Source organism: Folsomia candida, unplaced genomic scaffold, assembly GCF_002217175.1.
Source record: "Folsomia candida strain VU population unplaced genomic scaffold, ASM221717v1 Fcan01_Sc022, whole genome shotgun sequence".
Classification (NCBI taxonomy): Eukaryota; Metazoa; Arthropoda; class Collembola; order Entomobryomorpha; family Isotomidae; genus Folsomia; species Folsomia candida.
Genome location: NW_019091214.1, coordinates 2,012,900 through 2,028,872, shown reverse-complemented (window position 1 = coordinate 2,028,872; position 15,973 = coordinate 2,012,900). Strand labels below are relative to the sequence as shown.

The 15,973-nt window shown below is 38.7% G+C and overlaps 3 protein-coding genes and 1 non-coding gene across 4 annotated transcripts; 2 read left to right on the top strand and 2 right to left on the bottom strand.

Moving 5' to 3' along the window:
* Positions 1-850: 850 nt before the first annotated feature.
* Positions 851-3,366, bottom strand: LOC118438513. Its single transcript, XM_035858959.1, has 4 exons — positions 3,159-3,366; positions 2,463-2,751; positions 2,277-2,399; positions 851-2,194 (listed from the first exon to the last, which is right to left on the bottom strand). Exons 1-4 carry the CDS (start codon positions 3,283-3,285, stop codon positions 1,690-1,692), a joined length of 1,044 nt encoding a protein of 347 aa, XP_035714852.1. The 5' UTR covers positions 3,286-3,366; the 3' UTR covers positions 851-1,689.
* Positions 2,959-3,074, top strand: LOC118438534. Its single transcript, XR_004836886.1, has one exon. It is a non-coding gene; the product is annotated as a U2 spliceosomal RNA (small nuclear RNA).
* Positions 3,367-9,572: 6,206 nt separating the features above from the next.
* On the top strand, positions 9,573-11,953 carry LOC110858802. The gene is made up of 8 exons (XM_022107689.2): positions 9,573-9,627; positions 9,690-10,009; positions 10,094-10,178; positions 10,253-10,426; positions 10,729-10,943; positions 11,180-11,322; positions 11,385-11,545; positions 11,616-11,953. Exons 2-8 carry the CDS (start codon positions 9,711-9,713, stop codon positions 11,757-11,759), a joined length of 1,221 nt encoding a protein of 406 aa, XP_021963381.2. The 5' UTR covers positions 9,573-9,627; positions 9,690-9,710; the 3' UTR covers positions 11,760-11,953.
* A 1,990-nt stretch (positions 11,954-13,943) lies between these two features.
* Positions 13,944-14,616, bottom strand: LOC118438522. Its single transcript, XM_035858969.1, has 2 exons — positions 14,303-14,616; positions 13,944-14,209 (listed from the first exon to the last, which is right to left on the bottom strand). The coding sequence occupies exons 1-2, from the start codon at positions 14,449-14,451 to the stop codon at positions 13,987-13,989; spliced, it is 372 nt and encodes a 123-aa protein (XP_035714862.1). The 5' UTR covers positions 14,452-14,616; the 3' UTR covers positions 13,944-13,986.
* Between the last annotated feature and the right edge of the window lie 1,357 nt (positions 14,617-15,973).

Sequence of the window (15,973 nt, the reverse complement as noted above, 5' to 3'; positions counted from 1 at the left end):
AAATTATGGGGGGCCAAAATTAGTCAGGATTGGTTGCTCAAAATTGGTCAAAAATTGAAAATTTGTGGTTCGGGTTCGAACAAAATTCGCCCGAAATTTTTCAATTTCTCAATAACGTGGACAACTATTGTCCCAGAACAATTAGAGGTGCCTTTATACCTCGTCAGCTATTTACGCCAATGTTATAATTTAACTATGGCGCAAGTTACCAAAGTATTTTTTTGTTCCCAAATTTCTTGGCGTAACTTGTCCCAATGTTATGGCGCAAATGAATGAAGGATTCATAAATGCAGTACTGGCACCAACAAAACTCGGTTATTTTATTCTCCCCCATTTTTCTTAGAGTGCTGCTGGTAAAACGTCGTCGTCGGATTGATTGAGATGCTCATCATCGCCTTTTCTACTTATTCTACTAACCGCAGATGCAGAATTCAAAGTCCACGATTCCTCGGGAGATAATGTTTGTGCCGATTTATTGAGTTGTTCTCGCGAGATTAAGTAAGAGAAGGGATGGATCGAGGAGTAAAATTATCTTTTAGCACGATCGCTTCATTCATCACTTTTATCGCTTTATTATGCACCCAACTAACCACTAAGGATAAGGAAAAATACGAGAATATCAAGAAATGGATACCGTTCAGAAATATATCGTTGTGCAGCCAAAAACTCATCCTTCGTGTAATAATGGAGTAATAATAATAAAACAATATCCAGCAACTTTCCGCTCCTGGATGAACTGGATTAGCATCATTGCACCATAAAACTCGATCATCTCCAATTCATCCACTTCTCATTTTTTTTCAATTTACATATCTTTATTAATTAAAATTTGTTGTAAACTGTGGTCAAATTTTTACAAATTATTATTTTTTCATTAAATTTTCATCTAAACTTGTGCTCATTTTTGGTCGAAAACAATTTCATCTTACACAATTTTCTGTTTGTAATCAGTGTCAAATCACTGGTTAAAAGTCCACTTCATCTTCTTTTTTTCAATTTATACATCTTTATTAATCAAAATATGTTATGAATGTGGTCAAATTTTGAAATGGAGGGAAACAAATTAAGTATTAGTTTTCCATCTAAATTTCTGCTCATTTTTGGTCAAAACAATTTATTTGTACAAATTTTCCAATTTTCTGTTTGTTGTCAGTGTCTGGAGAGGTGTCAAATCACTGGTTGAAAGCAAGCCCTACATACCTGCAGCTATGTACAAATACAGAAATTGCACTCCTCAGGTGCACACACTCACTCCAATTAATTAGTAAATATAGCAGAAAATCGTGTAACAAAGCACATTTGATTTTCTAACTGGAGCATTTGTCTAAGAAATCCGGTCAGAAAAGGGTGGAGAGCAATTTCATCCGAGATGAAGGACAACGTCAAACAAAAATCCAATCTACTTCCCGTCAACTCTTGACACTTGCTTGTTCAAGAGCGAAAATCAGTTTAAACAGGTAACTCGAAAGGCAAAAGTAAGGTGTGTATGTGCCCAAGTAAAAAAAAAAGATACACAAGGATTTTCTGCAACTCGAAATATATAAAATCTAAAAAAAAACATCTTGAAAATTTCAAGGAGGTGTCAGTCATGTCACGTGTCGGTTAATAAGTAAGTCTGCGTCAGGAAAAATTTGTGGGGAAAATTATAATTTAGTTGGTATTAATCACGATTAACTAATTGTTAATTAACTACACGAGTATGGTTGGTGTGGAGAAAGTCGGTTTGACAAAGTGGTGATGGCTGAGGTCGTTTTGATTATTCTCGTCAACAATGACGACGTGGGGTTGGGGGTCATTTTCACCCAAAAGTTGGGGCGTTGTTGGAGCCGTCGTTGTGGTCAGAATAGTCCCATTCTGGAAATTCCAGTAGTCGTGGGGGTGGTTTAGATGGTGGTTTTTCTCTCTTAATCGTTTGCACCGCTTCTCCAAGCGGGCACAATTTCCGGTCAGTAGTCCGGCCCAAAAGGCTTTCTCCATCCGTTTCACCATCCTTCCCAAGCGGACGTTCTTCGTGGCGGGGAGGAAATAAGGTGCCATCAGGGACCACCCCTTTTTACCCCAATTTCCCACTGTTTGAACTCCTTCCCCCATCCATTCAGCGGCACCAAGTCCACCCGGAAGTGGCAGCCCTGCCAGAGAATGGCCCATATTGCAGACGGCCCTCTCCGGACAGTAACTTTCTAGTTCGAGCGTGCTGCAAAAAAATCAGTAAAAATTAAGCACGATTTTAGTGCAAAACTAGGCACCCTAAATTTTGACCTCCCTAACTCACTGACCTCAAAAGATTTGACACTGCCCCCTCCGTGTCACCAGCCACCATTTTGCTCACGGTTTCCAAGGCCCGTCCAACCAATTCGGTTCTGGCGGCTTGAGGTTGTGGCATCATCATCATCATCATCCTTTAAAAAATCACATTATTAACCTTTGACCTATGTATCTTCTTGACCTTTGACCCGACTCACATCATCATCATCCCACCGCCCGCCATCATCATCATGCCTCCCATTAAAAGGGCGAGGAGGGATAATCCGAGGGGGATTAAGAGCAGGGGGAGAAGAAGGGAGCCCAGCGCGGCCAAGGCTAACAGACCGACTAAAACCCAGAGGAGGATGTCGTGACCTCCTTTCCCTCCTTCTGCTGCCCAACCCCACCCTTGCTGCTGACCGACGAGTGGCACGTGGTAGTGGTAGTACGATCCCTGCGTACCTCCACCCCACCCACCCTGCGGGGGTCGTGACCAGCTTTCGTACGCTGGAAAAATATTACAAAGCAATTTTTAGTGCAAATTTCGTAAATTACAGATAGAGAGAGACACGGACAAAAATTTGCAAAGGACTGATTTGCCAAATTTTACTGGCAGAAATGTGCAATTACTTGAAACGCTAGTACAAAAATTGTGGAAAAATTGAAATTCTGAAATTTTACACGATTTATATCACATTTATATCAAGAAATTCTATCTCTGCTCGGCCTTTTGGCTAAGATCAAGTGTAGTATCTCTTCTTATCAGCTTAAATCTTAATATCAAGAATTTCTCTACTTTCGGAAATTTCTCAAATTTTCTATCAAATTTTAATCCCCCCCCCCTCAATTTTCTATAAATGTTCTATCCTTCAATTTTTCTCCAATTGTATCAAACTCCTTCAACTTCCACTTACGATGCGACGCTCCGATGACTGCATCGCTTCGATCCAAACTCCCCTCAACCCAGCAAAAACCGCAGAGACCAAGGACGAGTAAGAGCACAAACCTCCCCCCACCACCAACCACACCCTTCCTCTTCATATTATCTCACTTCACCCCGCCGTTAAAAATAACTTATTAAATCTAAAATTAAATATGCACTCTTCCGCTGATCAGTACGAAATGGATACTCCGAGTTAAATTGAGGTCCGATTTTATGCCTTTTTTTCTACCTGCCCCACAACCACGCCACGCCTGATGAGATGACATCGGCAAAAAAAGTGGATCATTCTTCCACCGCCTGATCCATGATTACATTGACATGCTGACATTGACACTCACTTTTACTTACCTATTTATTATCATGATCAGATTTCATTAACGCAAAATTTTTACGGGAAATCGGGCCCATGCCAAAAATAAATAAATGAACGTGCGTCAAGATTAATATCGCAGCATCCTCCTCATCAAAGTAAACCAGCCCAATTAAAAAGTATCCAAATGATCATTATAAAAGTGTGCAAATAATGCAAACTTTTCTTAATCGTGACGATTTACAGAAACAGTGCGGAATCAAATCAATCAATAAATCTGATCAGTCAGCATCTCAATTATTTAGGCATTAAAAACACGATGTCATTCTCATCTTCGTCTCACTGCAACAATCATTTTCATTATTTATTTATTTAAATATGTAGAGCAGTCTGCGCACGACTGGATAAAAAAAACTTTAATTAAGACTCTTGAGACGAGAAATTGTCTCATTTTGCCTCACACACAAACCAAGATCGATTTATTTCCTTGCAGAAAAACAATTACTTCTTTAACCACGAGACCACTTTCTTATTACTTTCTCGACCACACACACACACACGTCTTACCATTCCGACGACGACGAGTAATAAAACCAATACTCAATAATTTCGTCGTCAGAGATGATTGGGATTGCATAATGTGGATGCTGCTGCTCTGCACATATTGCTAACTGGTGATCTAATTCAATTACAATTAGTCGGCTCCCTTTGTCCACGCCACGACCAATAATCCGTCCACACAAGTAAATAATTGCCAAATTGGTGGTTTGGTTGTAAATATGTACATGGAGGATTGTGTCCCCTTATTTGTGCTCCTGCTGGGTGGTCCATTTAGTTCCGAGAGAGGTTCTTGTTCGTTCTTGGTCCTTTAATTACTTTATTCCACTAACGACCCATTATTTTATGGATTTCCATTAACCGTTTTATACACGAGATGCTACCGTTTCATGATAATCTGGCTTCATCCAAATTCAGTGCATGTGCCTCGTTTTAATTACATTTTTTAATTCTTTATCTACTTCGGTCCCTTACTGCATTTTAAAGTGTCTCAATTTCCCCGAAAAAGCATATATTTTACATATGCATTTTACAGGCTGTTAGCAATAAAAATCTCACTTTTCCCAACAAGTCTATGCATGCATACTTCACTCGTCCCAAGTCATGTACATATATATTCATCTAAATTTCTAATTAATTTCAAGAATTGCATCACTTCAATTTTTTGGATAATTTTGTTACATATTTTTATTTTGAAATCTCATGATGTTCGTCTCATTTGTGCAACAGGTAAAATATTAAGCTTTGATGTCATCAAATATGTTCCCTTCGAAACATATATTCTCACAAAATTCAAAATGAACTCAAAAAGTCTCATAAAATTCGAAAACTCAGAAAAATAACTCTACTCTCATCTCAACAACAAACCAATTCGGCTAAATTTCCCCCCCATGAAAATGGCTGCTGCTGGTGGCGACCTCTTCGACCCAATTGCGTGCTTATTATACCCTGTCGCATTCTGCATTTTGTCCCACCTCAGTGACCTCGAAGTGCGGGCATTTCGGCAGGTCTGTCACACCTGGGCCGCTGCGGGTGGGATAATCCTGTCCCGACGAAACGGAGCGAATAAACGAGCCTACATCACGTTCGAGAATGAGGAAGACGTAAATAATAAGCTCGACCCGCTCGACAAACTCCTCTCCGAGACGGCCTCGCCACGCTATCTGCTTCCAAACTATGGCGCCATGGTCATTTCGACGACCTGCATGCGAACTCAGATCGATATCCAGACCACTCCGATGTTCCCAGTGTTTCTAGAGAAGTATGGCAACCACGTGAAGGCCGTCGAGTTCAACAGATCTTTGGGGAAAGGGGATGACTCTTTGATGATGAACGAAGTCCAGACAATTTTGCAGAATTGTAAAAATTTACTAGAATTCGCATTTTTGCCGTACAAGGCGAAAATCAGAGATGGAGGGGCAGAACAGGAGGTGCGAATTTTGCTTAAAGATAAGTTGTGCATGTTTTCTTATCATGTTATTTTTTTTGTGAAGCCTAGTGCTTTTCGGGAAACGATGCGGTGGACACCGATTCTACCTGCGAACGATTTTTCGGTCAATTTGCAACCTCTCAAGCTGACCACGTTGGTGATGCACATGTGTCATCCCCGACATCTCGCTGTGGTCATTGCTTCCTCGCCAAGTTTACAGGATCTGACCTTCCTCGCGCCCAATGTGGAAACACGAACCAACGAGGAAGTTTTGTTGGACTGGGAAAACTTCCAAGATGCGATGAACGAGTTGGGGGGCATGAACCAGGTTGAATCCTTTGCTCTCCAGGATTGGGATCTCATCCCCAATGTGGAAATGAAAAAGTATGCAATTACAAATCGGCTAATTTAACTCGAAAATAATCCAAAATTGACGTAATTTTGATCTCCTATTGTGTTTTTTTTAGTTTAAGAACGGTCAAGCTTTTCGTGAGAGGGATCTCAAAAGTCCCTAAGTCTCAGAAGATCGCCTACACCACAATGTTTCACCAGGTATAAAAATATACCATTTCAATCGGAAACTAGTTCTCAAATTAAATCTAGTCTTGATTTTCTCAAAGGTCACGACAGTGCAGGTTTACTTACGTCTACCACTCCAAATTTTGGAGGAGAACGCTGCCATACACCGCTTCATGAATCGATTTCCTTCCACAATCACGGTCCTTGTTGACTACAATACGGCCGGTCCAGTAATCAGATCCGGTTGGAATGCAGGATTTGAGGACATATTTAGTGTGAGTTAATCGTCAAAAAATATACATTTGTTTACCCAAAAGGTCGATATAATATTTATGAAATGTTTATGAAAGAAAACCTAAAAAATATAAGCTATATTTGTGTCAAATCGTTTTTTTAATGCAATGCTTAATTTTTTAATCCAATTTTGTTAACAAAGTTTATGCATATAAATGATCAGGAATAATATGGAAATTTTTTGGATTAAAAAAAATTAGACAATGCACATCGAAATTTCTTCAAAGTTTGATCTTCGATCTTCATCAATTTAAAAAATCGACTTAACTACTTAACGATTTGCATAATTATTAAATTTTTAGCACATCGAAGCAAATGCTGCCCTCCTCAACCCTCCTGGCTGTCTGGTTAATGAAAATGTCAGAAACCTTTACGTCTTCAACTTGCCGATTTTCGAATTTGATAGCCACCCTCCGTACATCCCCGTGTGGAAACCTCTCCCAAACTTTCCAAAAGTTTATCCAAACTTGAATAAGTTTACGATATCGGTGGCTCCCCAGGAAAAAGATTTTGCTCACTGAGTACACATACCCACGGGGGTGTTGAAATTGTGAAAATAATACAGTATTTTGAGCTTCGTTTTTTTGAAGACTTGAATTTCTAGGCCACAAAAAGACGAGAATCTATGCATGTACCTGGAGAGTGCACTTATAAAAAATACAAAAAATACGTATTTTTTAAAGAAATCAACTTTTTATCGCAATCAAAATACACATGTGTACTTAAAATCGTGAAAAAATGCATTTTGACAGCGAAAAAAATTGATTTTTTCACAAAATATGTACATATTTTTATATAACTGCTGCAGATTTTCGTATTCTTGTGGTTGTTTTAGCCCCGGAACTTCAAGCCGTTAAAGCTTGAAATATGCTCAAAATACGCTCAAAATATGCTCAAAATACGGTATTTTCACAAAGTTTTTTTTACCCACTCCTGATACTTGCAGATTTTTATTTAATTTTTTCCCAGTTCCGTCCTAATTTTGTCTTTTTTACTATGCCAGGATGAGGTCCATCATGTTCAAATTAGACGACCTTTTCCGAATTATGAAAGGGTGGAGGAATTTGAAAGATATTTCGGTGTCGCAGTCAACCTTTGAAACTGTTGAAATTATCCAGGCTCTCAGACAAACTCGATTCATGAATCGTTAGACAAATAAGAATTTTATTTATGATTTGGATTGTGATGAATTTTTTTTCAGAAATCCAAAATTTGACCCTCCACTTGGCCTCAGATGACAACAGTCGCAACGTTGAGTATACAAATAATGTGGACAAGGCTATAATGGAAGCGGTCATTCTGGCCGCGTCGAAGCTGCAGTCATTCAAATTGAGTAGATTTAAGGGGGTTAGTATTTTGAGTTTTTTGTAAAAAAAAAAATTTACCCCATTTTGTAAATTTTACAGCATCTCTTTTTGGGGAGTGTGGCTCGCTTTTTGGAAAACATAACTTTGGAGAAGCTCAACTTTGACGAGTTGTCGGAGACCGGGTCCACTTTGGCGAAGAATCTTAAAATCAAATTGTAATAATTGAGCAGAATTTGGTTAAAATTTAAATGCACATCAGAATTTTCAGAATCTCAAATAATCTCAGTTTTCCCTACAAATCCGTCCTAATTAAAAGTCTGAAGCTATTTAATTAATAAAATTCCCGATTTAAATCCATAATTTTTACCCAAAATTCCATCGTTAAAAAAATTCCGAAAATAATTACACCTTGAAATTGCATTCATCCATTCATACAAAAATAATCCCGATGTTCAATCTGTGCAAAAAAAAATCCCCAAAAAAATGGCACATCCGTCCAATTACCCCGATTCAATTTATGATCATTATTTAGCCCGTACATGCAATACACATGCAACCAACTAGATTATTAACTCTGTCTGTAATCGTATGATCTTCTTTAACTCGTCATATCTCAACAAATCATGCACATTTCTCTGCAACACAAGTCTCACTTTCCCCAACAAGTTCATGCAAATGATTAGCTCGTCTCAAGTCGATGTACATAAATATTCATCTAATTTTCTAATTAATTGGTCAATAATTTTAGGATAACTTTGTTAAGTTAAAAAAATATATTTTTATTATCTAATTTTATTATATGTTTCTCATCTCGTCTGAGGTCTCATTTATACAAAAGATACATTTAGGCAAAATTTTAAGCTTTGATGTCTTCAAATATGTTCCCTTCGAAACAATACGTTCTCACAAAATTTGAAACAAATAAAAACATGAAAAAAATCTCATAAAATTCAAAAATTCAGAAAAATAAACCGTCGCAAACGCGCATACGGAAGTAGCTTCAGACGTACTTCACCCCAAACGGTCCCACCACAACTCGGGAACACTTAATTTCACTCTATTTCACCTATAGATTAATTTTTTGTAAAAATCTCATTTTGCCCCGACCACACCCCCTGGCGACGAGGGGGTGTGGAACAACTCGGGAACACTTAATTTCACTCTATTTCATCTATAGATTAATTTTTTATAAAAATCTCATTTTGCCCCAACCACACCCCTGGCGCCTAGGGGGTGTGGCACAACTCCGGAACACATAATTTTACTCTATTTCACCTATAGATTAAATTGCACTAAAAATCTCATTTTGCCCCAACCACACCCGCTGGCGCCGAAGGGGTGCGGCAAAATCGGGGAAACACTCAATTTCACTTAATTTCATTTAATTTCACTCAATTTCACTTAATTTTACCCATAGAATAAATTGCACTAAAAATCTCATTTTGCCCCAACCACACCCCCTGGGGCCGAGGGGGTGTGGCACAATCGGGGAAGCACTTAATTTAACTTAATTTCACTTAATTTCATTTAATTTCACTCAATTTCACCTAATTTTACCCATAGATTAAATTGCACTAAAAATCTCATTTTGCCCCAACCACATCCCCTGGCGCCGAGGGGGTGTGGCACAACTCCGGAACACATAATTTTACTCTATTTCACCTATAGATTAAATTGCACTAAAAATCTCATTTTGCCCCAACCACACCCGCTGGCGCCGAAGGGGTGCGGCAAAATCGGGGAAACACTCAATTTCACTTAATTTCATTTAATTTCACTCAATTTCACTTAATTTTACCCATAGAATAAATTGCACTAAAAATCTCATTTTGCCCCAACCACACCCCCTGGCGCCGAGGGGGTGTGGCACAACTCCGGAACACATAATTTTACTCTATTTCACCTATAGATTAAATTGCACTAAAAATCTCATTTTGCCCCGACCACACCCCCTGTCGCCAAAGGGGGTGTGGTCCGGTGTGGTCCTGTCGCCAAAGGGGGAGACGGAGGGGCACAACAGGAGGTGCAAATTTTACGGAAAGATAAGTTGTGCATGTTTTCTCATCCTGTTCTATTTGTGTGTAGCCTGACGCTTTTCGGGAAACGATGCGGTGGACCCCGAATCTGCCTGCTAACGATTTTTCGGTCAATTTGCAACGTCTCAAGCTGACCACGTTGATGATGCATATGTGTCATCCCCGACATCTCGCAGTGGTCATTGCTTCCTCCCCAAATCTAAGAGATCTGACCTTCCTTGCGCCAAATGTGGAAACGCGAACCAATGCAGAAGTTTTAGCAGACTGGGAAAACTTCCAAGATGCGATCAACGAGTTGGGAGGCATGAACCAGATTGAGTCCCTTGCTCTCCAGGACTGGGATCTCATCCCAAATGTGGAAATGAAAAAGTATGCGAATTTTACTCAAAAATAATCCAATTTTTGCTAAAAAAAAATTGACGGGATTTTGATCTCCAATTGTGCTTTGTTCAGTTTAAGAACGGTAAAACTTTTCGTGCGAGGAATATCCAACGTCCCTCAATCTCAGAAAATCACTTACACCACAATGTTTCGACAAGTATAGGAAAATATAAAATTTCAATCGGAAACGAGCCCTCAAATTAATTTACAAAAGTCTCCATTTTCTTAAAGGTCACCACAGTGCAGGTTTACTTACGTCTACCACTTCAAACTTTTGGGGAGAACGCTGCCATACACCGCTTCATGAATCGGTTTCCTTCCACAAGAACGGTTCTTGTTCATTACCATACGGCAGATCCAATACTCAGAGACAGTATTGAGGAAGGATTGCAAGACCTGTCTCATGTGAGTCAATTGTCAACTAATATTTCCGAAACATTTTACGAAAAACAACGTAAAACTATAGGGTATATTTTTGCCAAATCATTTTTCTAATTCAATGCTTAAAACTTGCTCTAATTCAATTTTGTGGTAACCTTTTTTCGCCTAAAAACCTTGACAAAGTTTGTGTATAGCGGAAATATGCACACAATTTTTCGAATATATGTATGAAAAAAATGTAGACAAGTACATAAGCACATCTAAATTCCACAATGTTTGACCGTCGTCGTTCCTCATCAGAGTTAAATAAATAATTAATTTTTTAGCACATCGATGCAAGCGACGCCCTCTTCAACCCCACGGACTGCCTGGTTAATGAAAATGTGGAAAACCTTCACATCTTCAACCTCCGAATTCTCGAGTTTGAAGGCGACCCTCTTCAAGCACCCGTGTGGAAACCACTCCCAAATTTCACCAAAGTTTACCCAAACGTGAAAAACTTTACGATATCGGTGATTCCACAGGAGGACATTTATTTCATGTGAGTACTTACTTATCAGGGGTGGATAACAAACTTCAAAATATGTAAAAATGTAGAATTTTAAGCTCTTTCAAGGGTTTTGACAAATACGAAAAAAATACATTATCTGAAGATATTAACTTTTCAACATTTTTAAAGCAATATATTTTTACAATGATAAAAAATCGGATTAAAATTTCGGATTTTTGTTAAAATTTTGGATTTCCGTTTTAAATTTTCTTTCTTTTGGATGTCAGAATGATGTCGATCATGTTCAAATTGGAAGACGTGTTCCTCATTGCGCAAGAATGGAAGGATTTGAGGGATATTTCCGTGTCCTTGTCAGGCCTTCGAAGCCTTGAGATTCTCAAAGCTTTCAGCCGGACTGGATTCATGAATCGTGAGATCATTCAGAATTTTTAATATTTGAGCTTTGACTGACGAACAATTCTATTTTGGCAGGAATTCAAAATGTGACGCTCGACCTGGTTTTGGCTGACACCGAATACGACATTTACATCCGGAATCGGAAGTCTATCAAAACTCAGGACAAAGCTTTGATGTCCGCGGTCATAATGGGCGGGTCGAGGCTGCAGTCATTCAAACTGAGTGGGTTTCAGGGGGTTAGTATTTTATGTTTTTTTTATAATTCGTGAAAAATATTTCCTCATTTTCGAAATTATTTTCCTATAGCGTCTTCGTAACCCTCGTTCCACACGTACCTTTATGCAGAAAGTGGCCCCACGCTTGGAAAATTTATCTTTGGAGAAGGTCAACTTCGACGAGTTGTCAGAGACCGGGTCCACTTTGGCGAAGAATCTTAGAATCAAATTGTAAAAATTGACCAGAATTCCGTTAAAATTTTGTAAATGTCAAAATGTATAAAATCCCGATAATCTCAGTTTGACCAGAATTCCGTTAAAATTTTGAACCAATGAGTAAGTATGTCAAAATGTACTAAATCTCAATAATCTCAGTTTTCCCTACGAATCAATCCTAATTAAAAGTCTGAAGCTATTTAATGAATAAAACTGCCGATTTAAATCCATAATTTGTACCAAAAATTCTACCCCCTGAAAAAAATCCAAAAATAATTACACCCTAACCTTGCATCCATCCATTCATACAAAACCAATCCCGATGTTCAATCTGTGCCAAAAAATTCCCCCAAAAAATGGCACATTACTACCCACCTGCACCCTCCAATTACCTCATCACTTTAACATTCCCGATTCAATTTCTGATCATTATTTAACCCGTGCATGCAATACACATGCAACCAACTAGATAAATTATTAACTCAATAATCGTAAAGTAATTGTGATTTGCAAATTATCCAAATGAGAGAATTCCACCCGAGATCAGATCACACCGAGGCACGCGATGATCTTCTTTCACTCGTCATCATCTCAACAAAATCATGCATTTCTCCAATCCAGTCCAGTCCGGTGAATCAGTGGCCGCGGAACAGAGGGACAATGTCCCCACAATTATTCGATGTCCCCATCATCCCCCCATGTTATGTAAACCCCTCCCTCTCCTATCCCACAATGTTAATGTCCCCACAGCTTCCGCGGCCCCTGCAGAATGGATCCACAATACAATACACATTTTAAAAAATCATGTAAACCGGCAACTATGTAGTACAGATACATCGGACAACCTGTCATTATTTACAAAACAAGCGCCAGACAGACACTGCAACAGGTAATTCCCGTCCCCCAACGAAACAGGCATCGCGTGTGTATTGCGTGCACATCAAAATAAAAATATTTAACGCATTCATCGCCGCAACATCATCTTCACCACCGGAGAGAAAAAAATTATTTACAAAAATCTAACCTGCAAAATCTCCCCAGTGTCAAAAAATTTGCACAAATAATTTGCACAAATAATTTTATATAATCAACTCCCCTAATTCGGATTCATTTACTAATTTTTGCAAAATTTCCTACACAAATTGCACCCTTTGAGAAGAAACAATTTTTATAAAAATTATTGCTCCCGTTTAACCAGTATTTTTGTAATTTAATACTTTTAATGTTGGGATTTGGTAGATATATTTTTCTTTAAAAAAAATTAATGCACCACAAATTTCCTAGAGTTCAACTTGTCGTTTGGAATAAATTGATTCACGTCTGTTCCGATGATCTCTGCAAATTAATGAGGTTGCTTTTTTATCGTGCTTCGCATCATCATCATCTTTGAGATAAGTCAAGCCAGAGAGGAAAACAAGTTGCAGATTATTTCCAAATAAACCGGTAGCCGCAGAATTATGCAGGAGCATTAAGTATATCTGATTATTGCGATTAATTCAGATCCACGGCGAGTGGATTTCGTATCGTGGATGATGAAATGACGACTTCACTTACTTAAAGTAAAGTTGGTATAAAATAAAATTTAAAAAACGAGTTTATCTCAAAAAATGCGACAAAGACGTCCGTGCGTCACCTGCCCCTGTGCTTAACAACAATGGTCTAACGACACTTGACACGATGCAGCTTACTCACCTGCAAATTACGTCGTGGTCGTGCCAGCCGAGTCAAAAGCGGTTGTTGTCACTGACTGAAATTAAATATTTGATCTTCTTTTCCCTGCAACATTATTGGAATTTTTTTAATCCCTGCAAATAATTTGATCCTCACGAGAGTAGAGTAAAACGATGCCCAGTTTGTTACTGTAAGCAGGCACTCGATGTAAAATGATTAGCTCGGAGTTATACAAAAAATTAACCTGTTTATTACCAGAGATCGCAGCTTATACATGCATATTTTGTGGCTTGAGCTACAATAAAACGCAGCCCGATTGTGCATGTAAATTCCGAGTATCGACAAGATCACTATCGCTTTTTCTCTCTAATATACAACCAGTAATTAGAAATTAGTAATTAAATAAAATCTCGTGCAAAATAGGGCTGACACGGAATGTAAACAGAATGCTTTTTAGACACGTTTTATTCAATATTTGGACACATTTTTATCTCTTGAAAATCATCATGTGAAATGATCAATAAATAATTGCACGTGTATTTCGAAAAAAAGTCATAATCTTTGAGGGGGGTCGGTCAAACGTAGTGGAACCTTTGCCTAATCTGCTTCCTCTTTTTGGCAGCCGCGATCCTCCTTTTGGTCGCCTTGTCCTTTCCTAGTAGAAAGCGCCCGAGTTGGTCCGCTTTTAGACCGCGCCCCTTTCGCGTGTCGCGACTACATCGGAGCGAGTGGATCGTGGTCTTGATAACCCGGAGATTCCAGGTTATCTTCCTCACCGGGACAGTTTTCCCCCTCCACCTGTAACATAAATATGCGACATGAAGGATTAGGGACATGAAAGATAAGCGACATGAAAGATAAGAGTATAATCGATAAGGACACAACGCTTACCGACGTGGTGGCGTTACTCGGCGTCGCTTTATCCCAGAGATGATAGCAATTCGTCGAACAGCTTTCCCCTTCGCGGCACGGTGAGGATTCCGGCGACGCTGAGGGGTTGGTGACCTTTGATCGTCATTGTTTGGTCTTTTGGGGGGCATTACCCGTTTTTTTTAGGAGACGACTAATTAAAATATGTAAAAATTCCCCAGTTTCTCATCTGCGTTGCAAAATTTCGGAAACTTTCTCCTCAATTTACTCTCATTTTGTGTGTGACCAATCAATGTTGCCGGACAACCTTAAATTACGATCATCCCAAAAAACCACACCCACCGGATTAATCATTAATTTCAGACCAATTTAAATATGTTGTGCGCAGAACAGTCATTTTCCGAGAGGAGAATTCTTGGCAACTTGCGCCATAGTTAAACTACAACGTTGGCGCAAATGTAGAGGCACTTTCTACCCAAAAACCACACCCATTACATTAATTCCGTAACCCAACCCAATTTCATGTTGACCAGAGTGGTTTTTCGGGAGGATGGATGCCCAGAAGCTGGCCCAATTAATGTCGTGATCATATAAAAAGCAAGCGTCCGCAGTTCGACACACTTCTTGGCCACTCGTTCCATTAGAGAAATGCATGAGTCCATTGTCTTAAGTGATAATGTGACCAGACAAGTTCACTCAGAAACCTCACCTACCAAATCCTTTCACTATCTTCACCTTCATCTCATCAGCATCTCTCTTGCTCTCTCTCGAGCCCAGTAATTATCATCATGCTCTCTCGATCTCGATCTGAATCCAGTTTCACCTCACCCATTAATGTGTAAGTATCATCTCATGGGCAGCTTAACGTGAAATGATGATGAGCAAGGGAAGAAACCATAAATTCAAGGGAGAACGTAGACTAATGTTTTCAGTAACCCTTTAAAAACAACATTTGTTTCAGAATTTTAAAGCAAATTCCTTGAAATTAAGGTGCAGAAAATTGACGACTGCACAATTTTTTAGCCCCCCAAAAAAGTCATTATTCAGTCACTCTTGGTTCAGCATTTGGGTGAAGTTCGAAAAATTTAGCGACTTCTTTTATGCAAATTGTCACAAATTTTGAGGGTTTTAAGAAACTCGTTGAATTTTATCATGATTGTAAATTCATACACATGGCGAAGTTCGAAAAATTTGGCGAGTTTTTATGCAAATTTTTCTCACAAATTTTGAGGGTCTTAAGAAAGAAACTCGTCGAATTTTTTACCAACCTGCTCCAAAATGTTGACTATAAAGTGTTTTATTCTCATGCAGAAGGTGAATCTCCGAAGATAATCGTTCCTTATCTTTTCATTTATTTATTTATTTACCATTTATTCCTCCTCCTCCTCATTAGTCACAAACAGCAACAACACGCATTCCTCACCTCTCATAAAACTACTCTCATACAAGTCTAATGTCTAGTGGTGAAATTCCCATAAAAAATAATATTCAATTCATTCCTCTCCTTGTTAAAGTTCCATTGTTACAAATCCTGCAATAATGTAATAAATAAACTGCATCCTCACTTATTCCAGATTTTAATCTCAATCATCTAATCTGATCTCGAAATGCAAAACAAAGTGGTATAAAAATCTCAACAAAACCACAATTTATTGACAAATCGCTTCGCTCCCTCTTCTCTCATTTTATAAT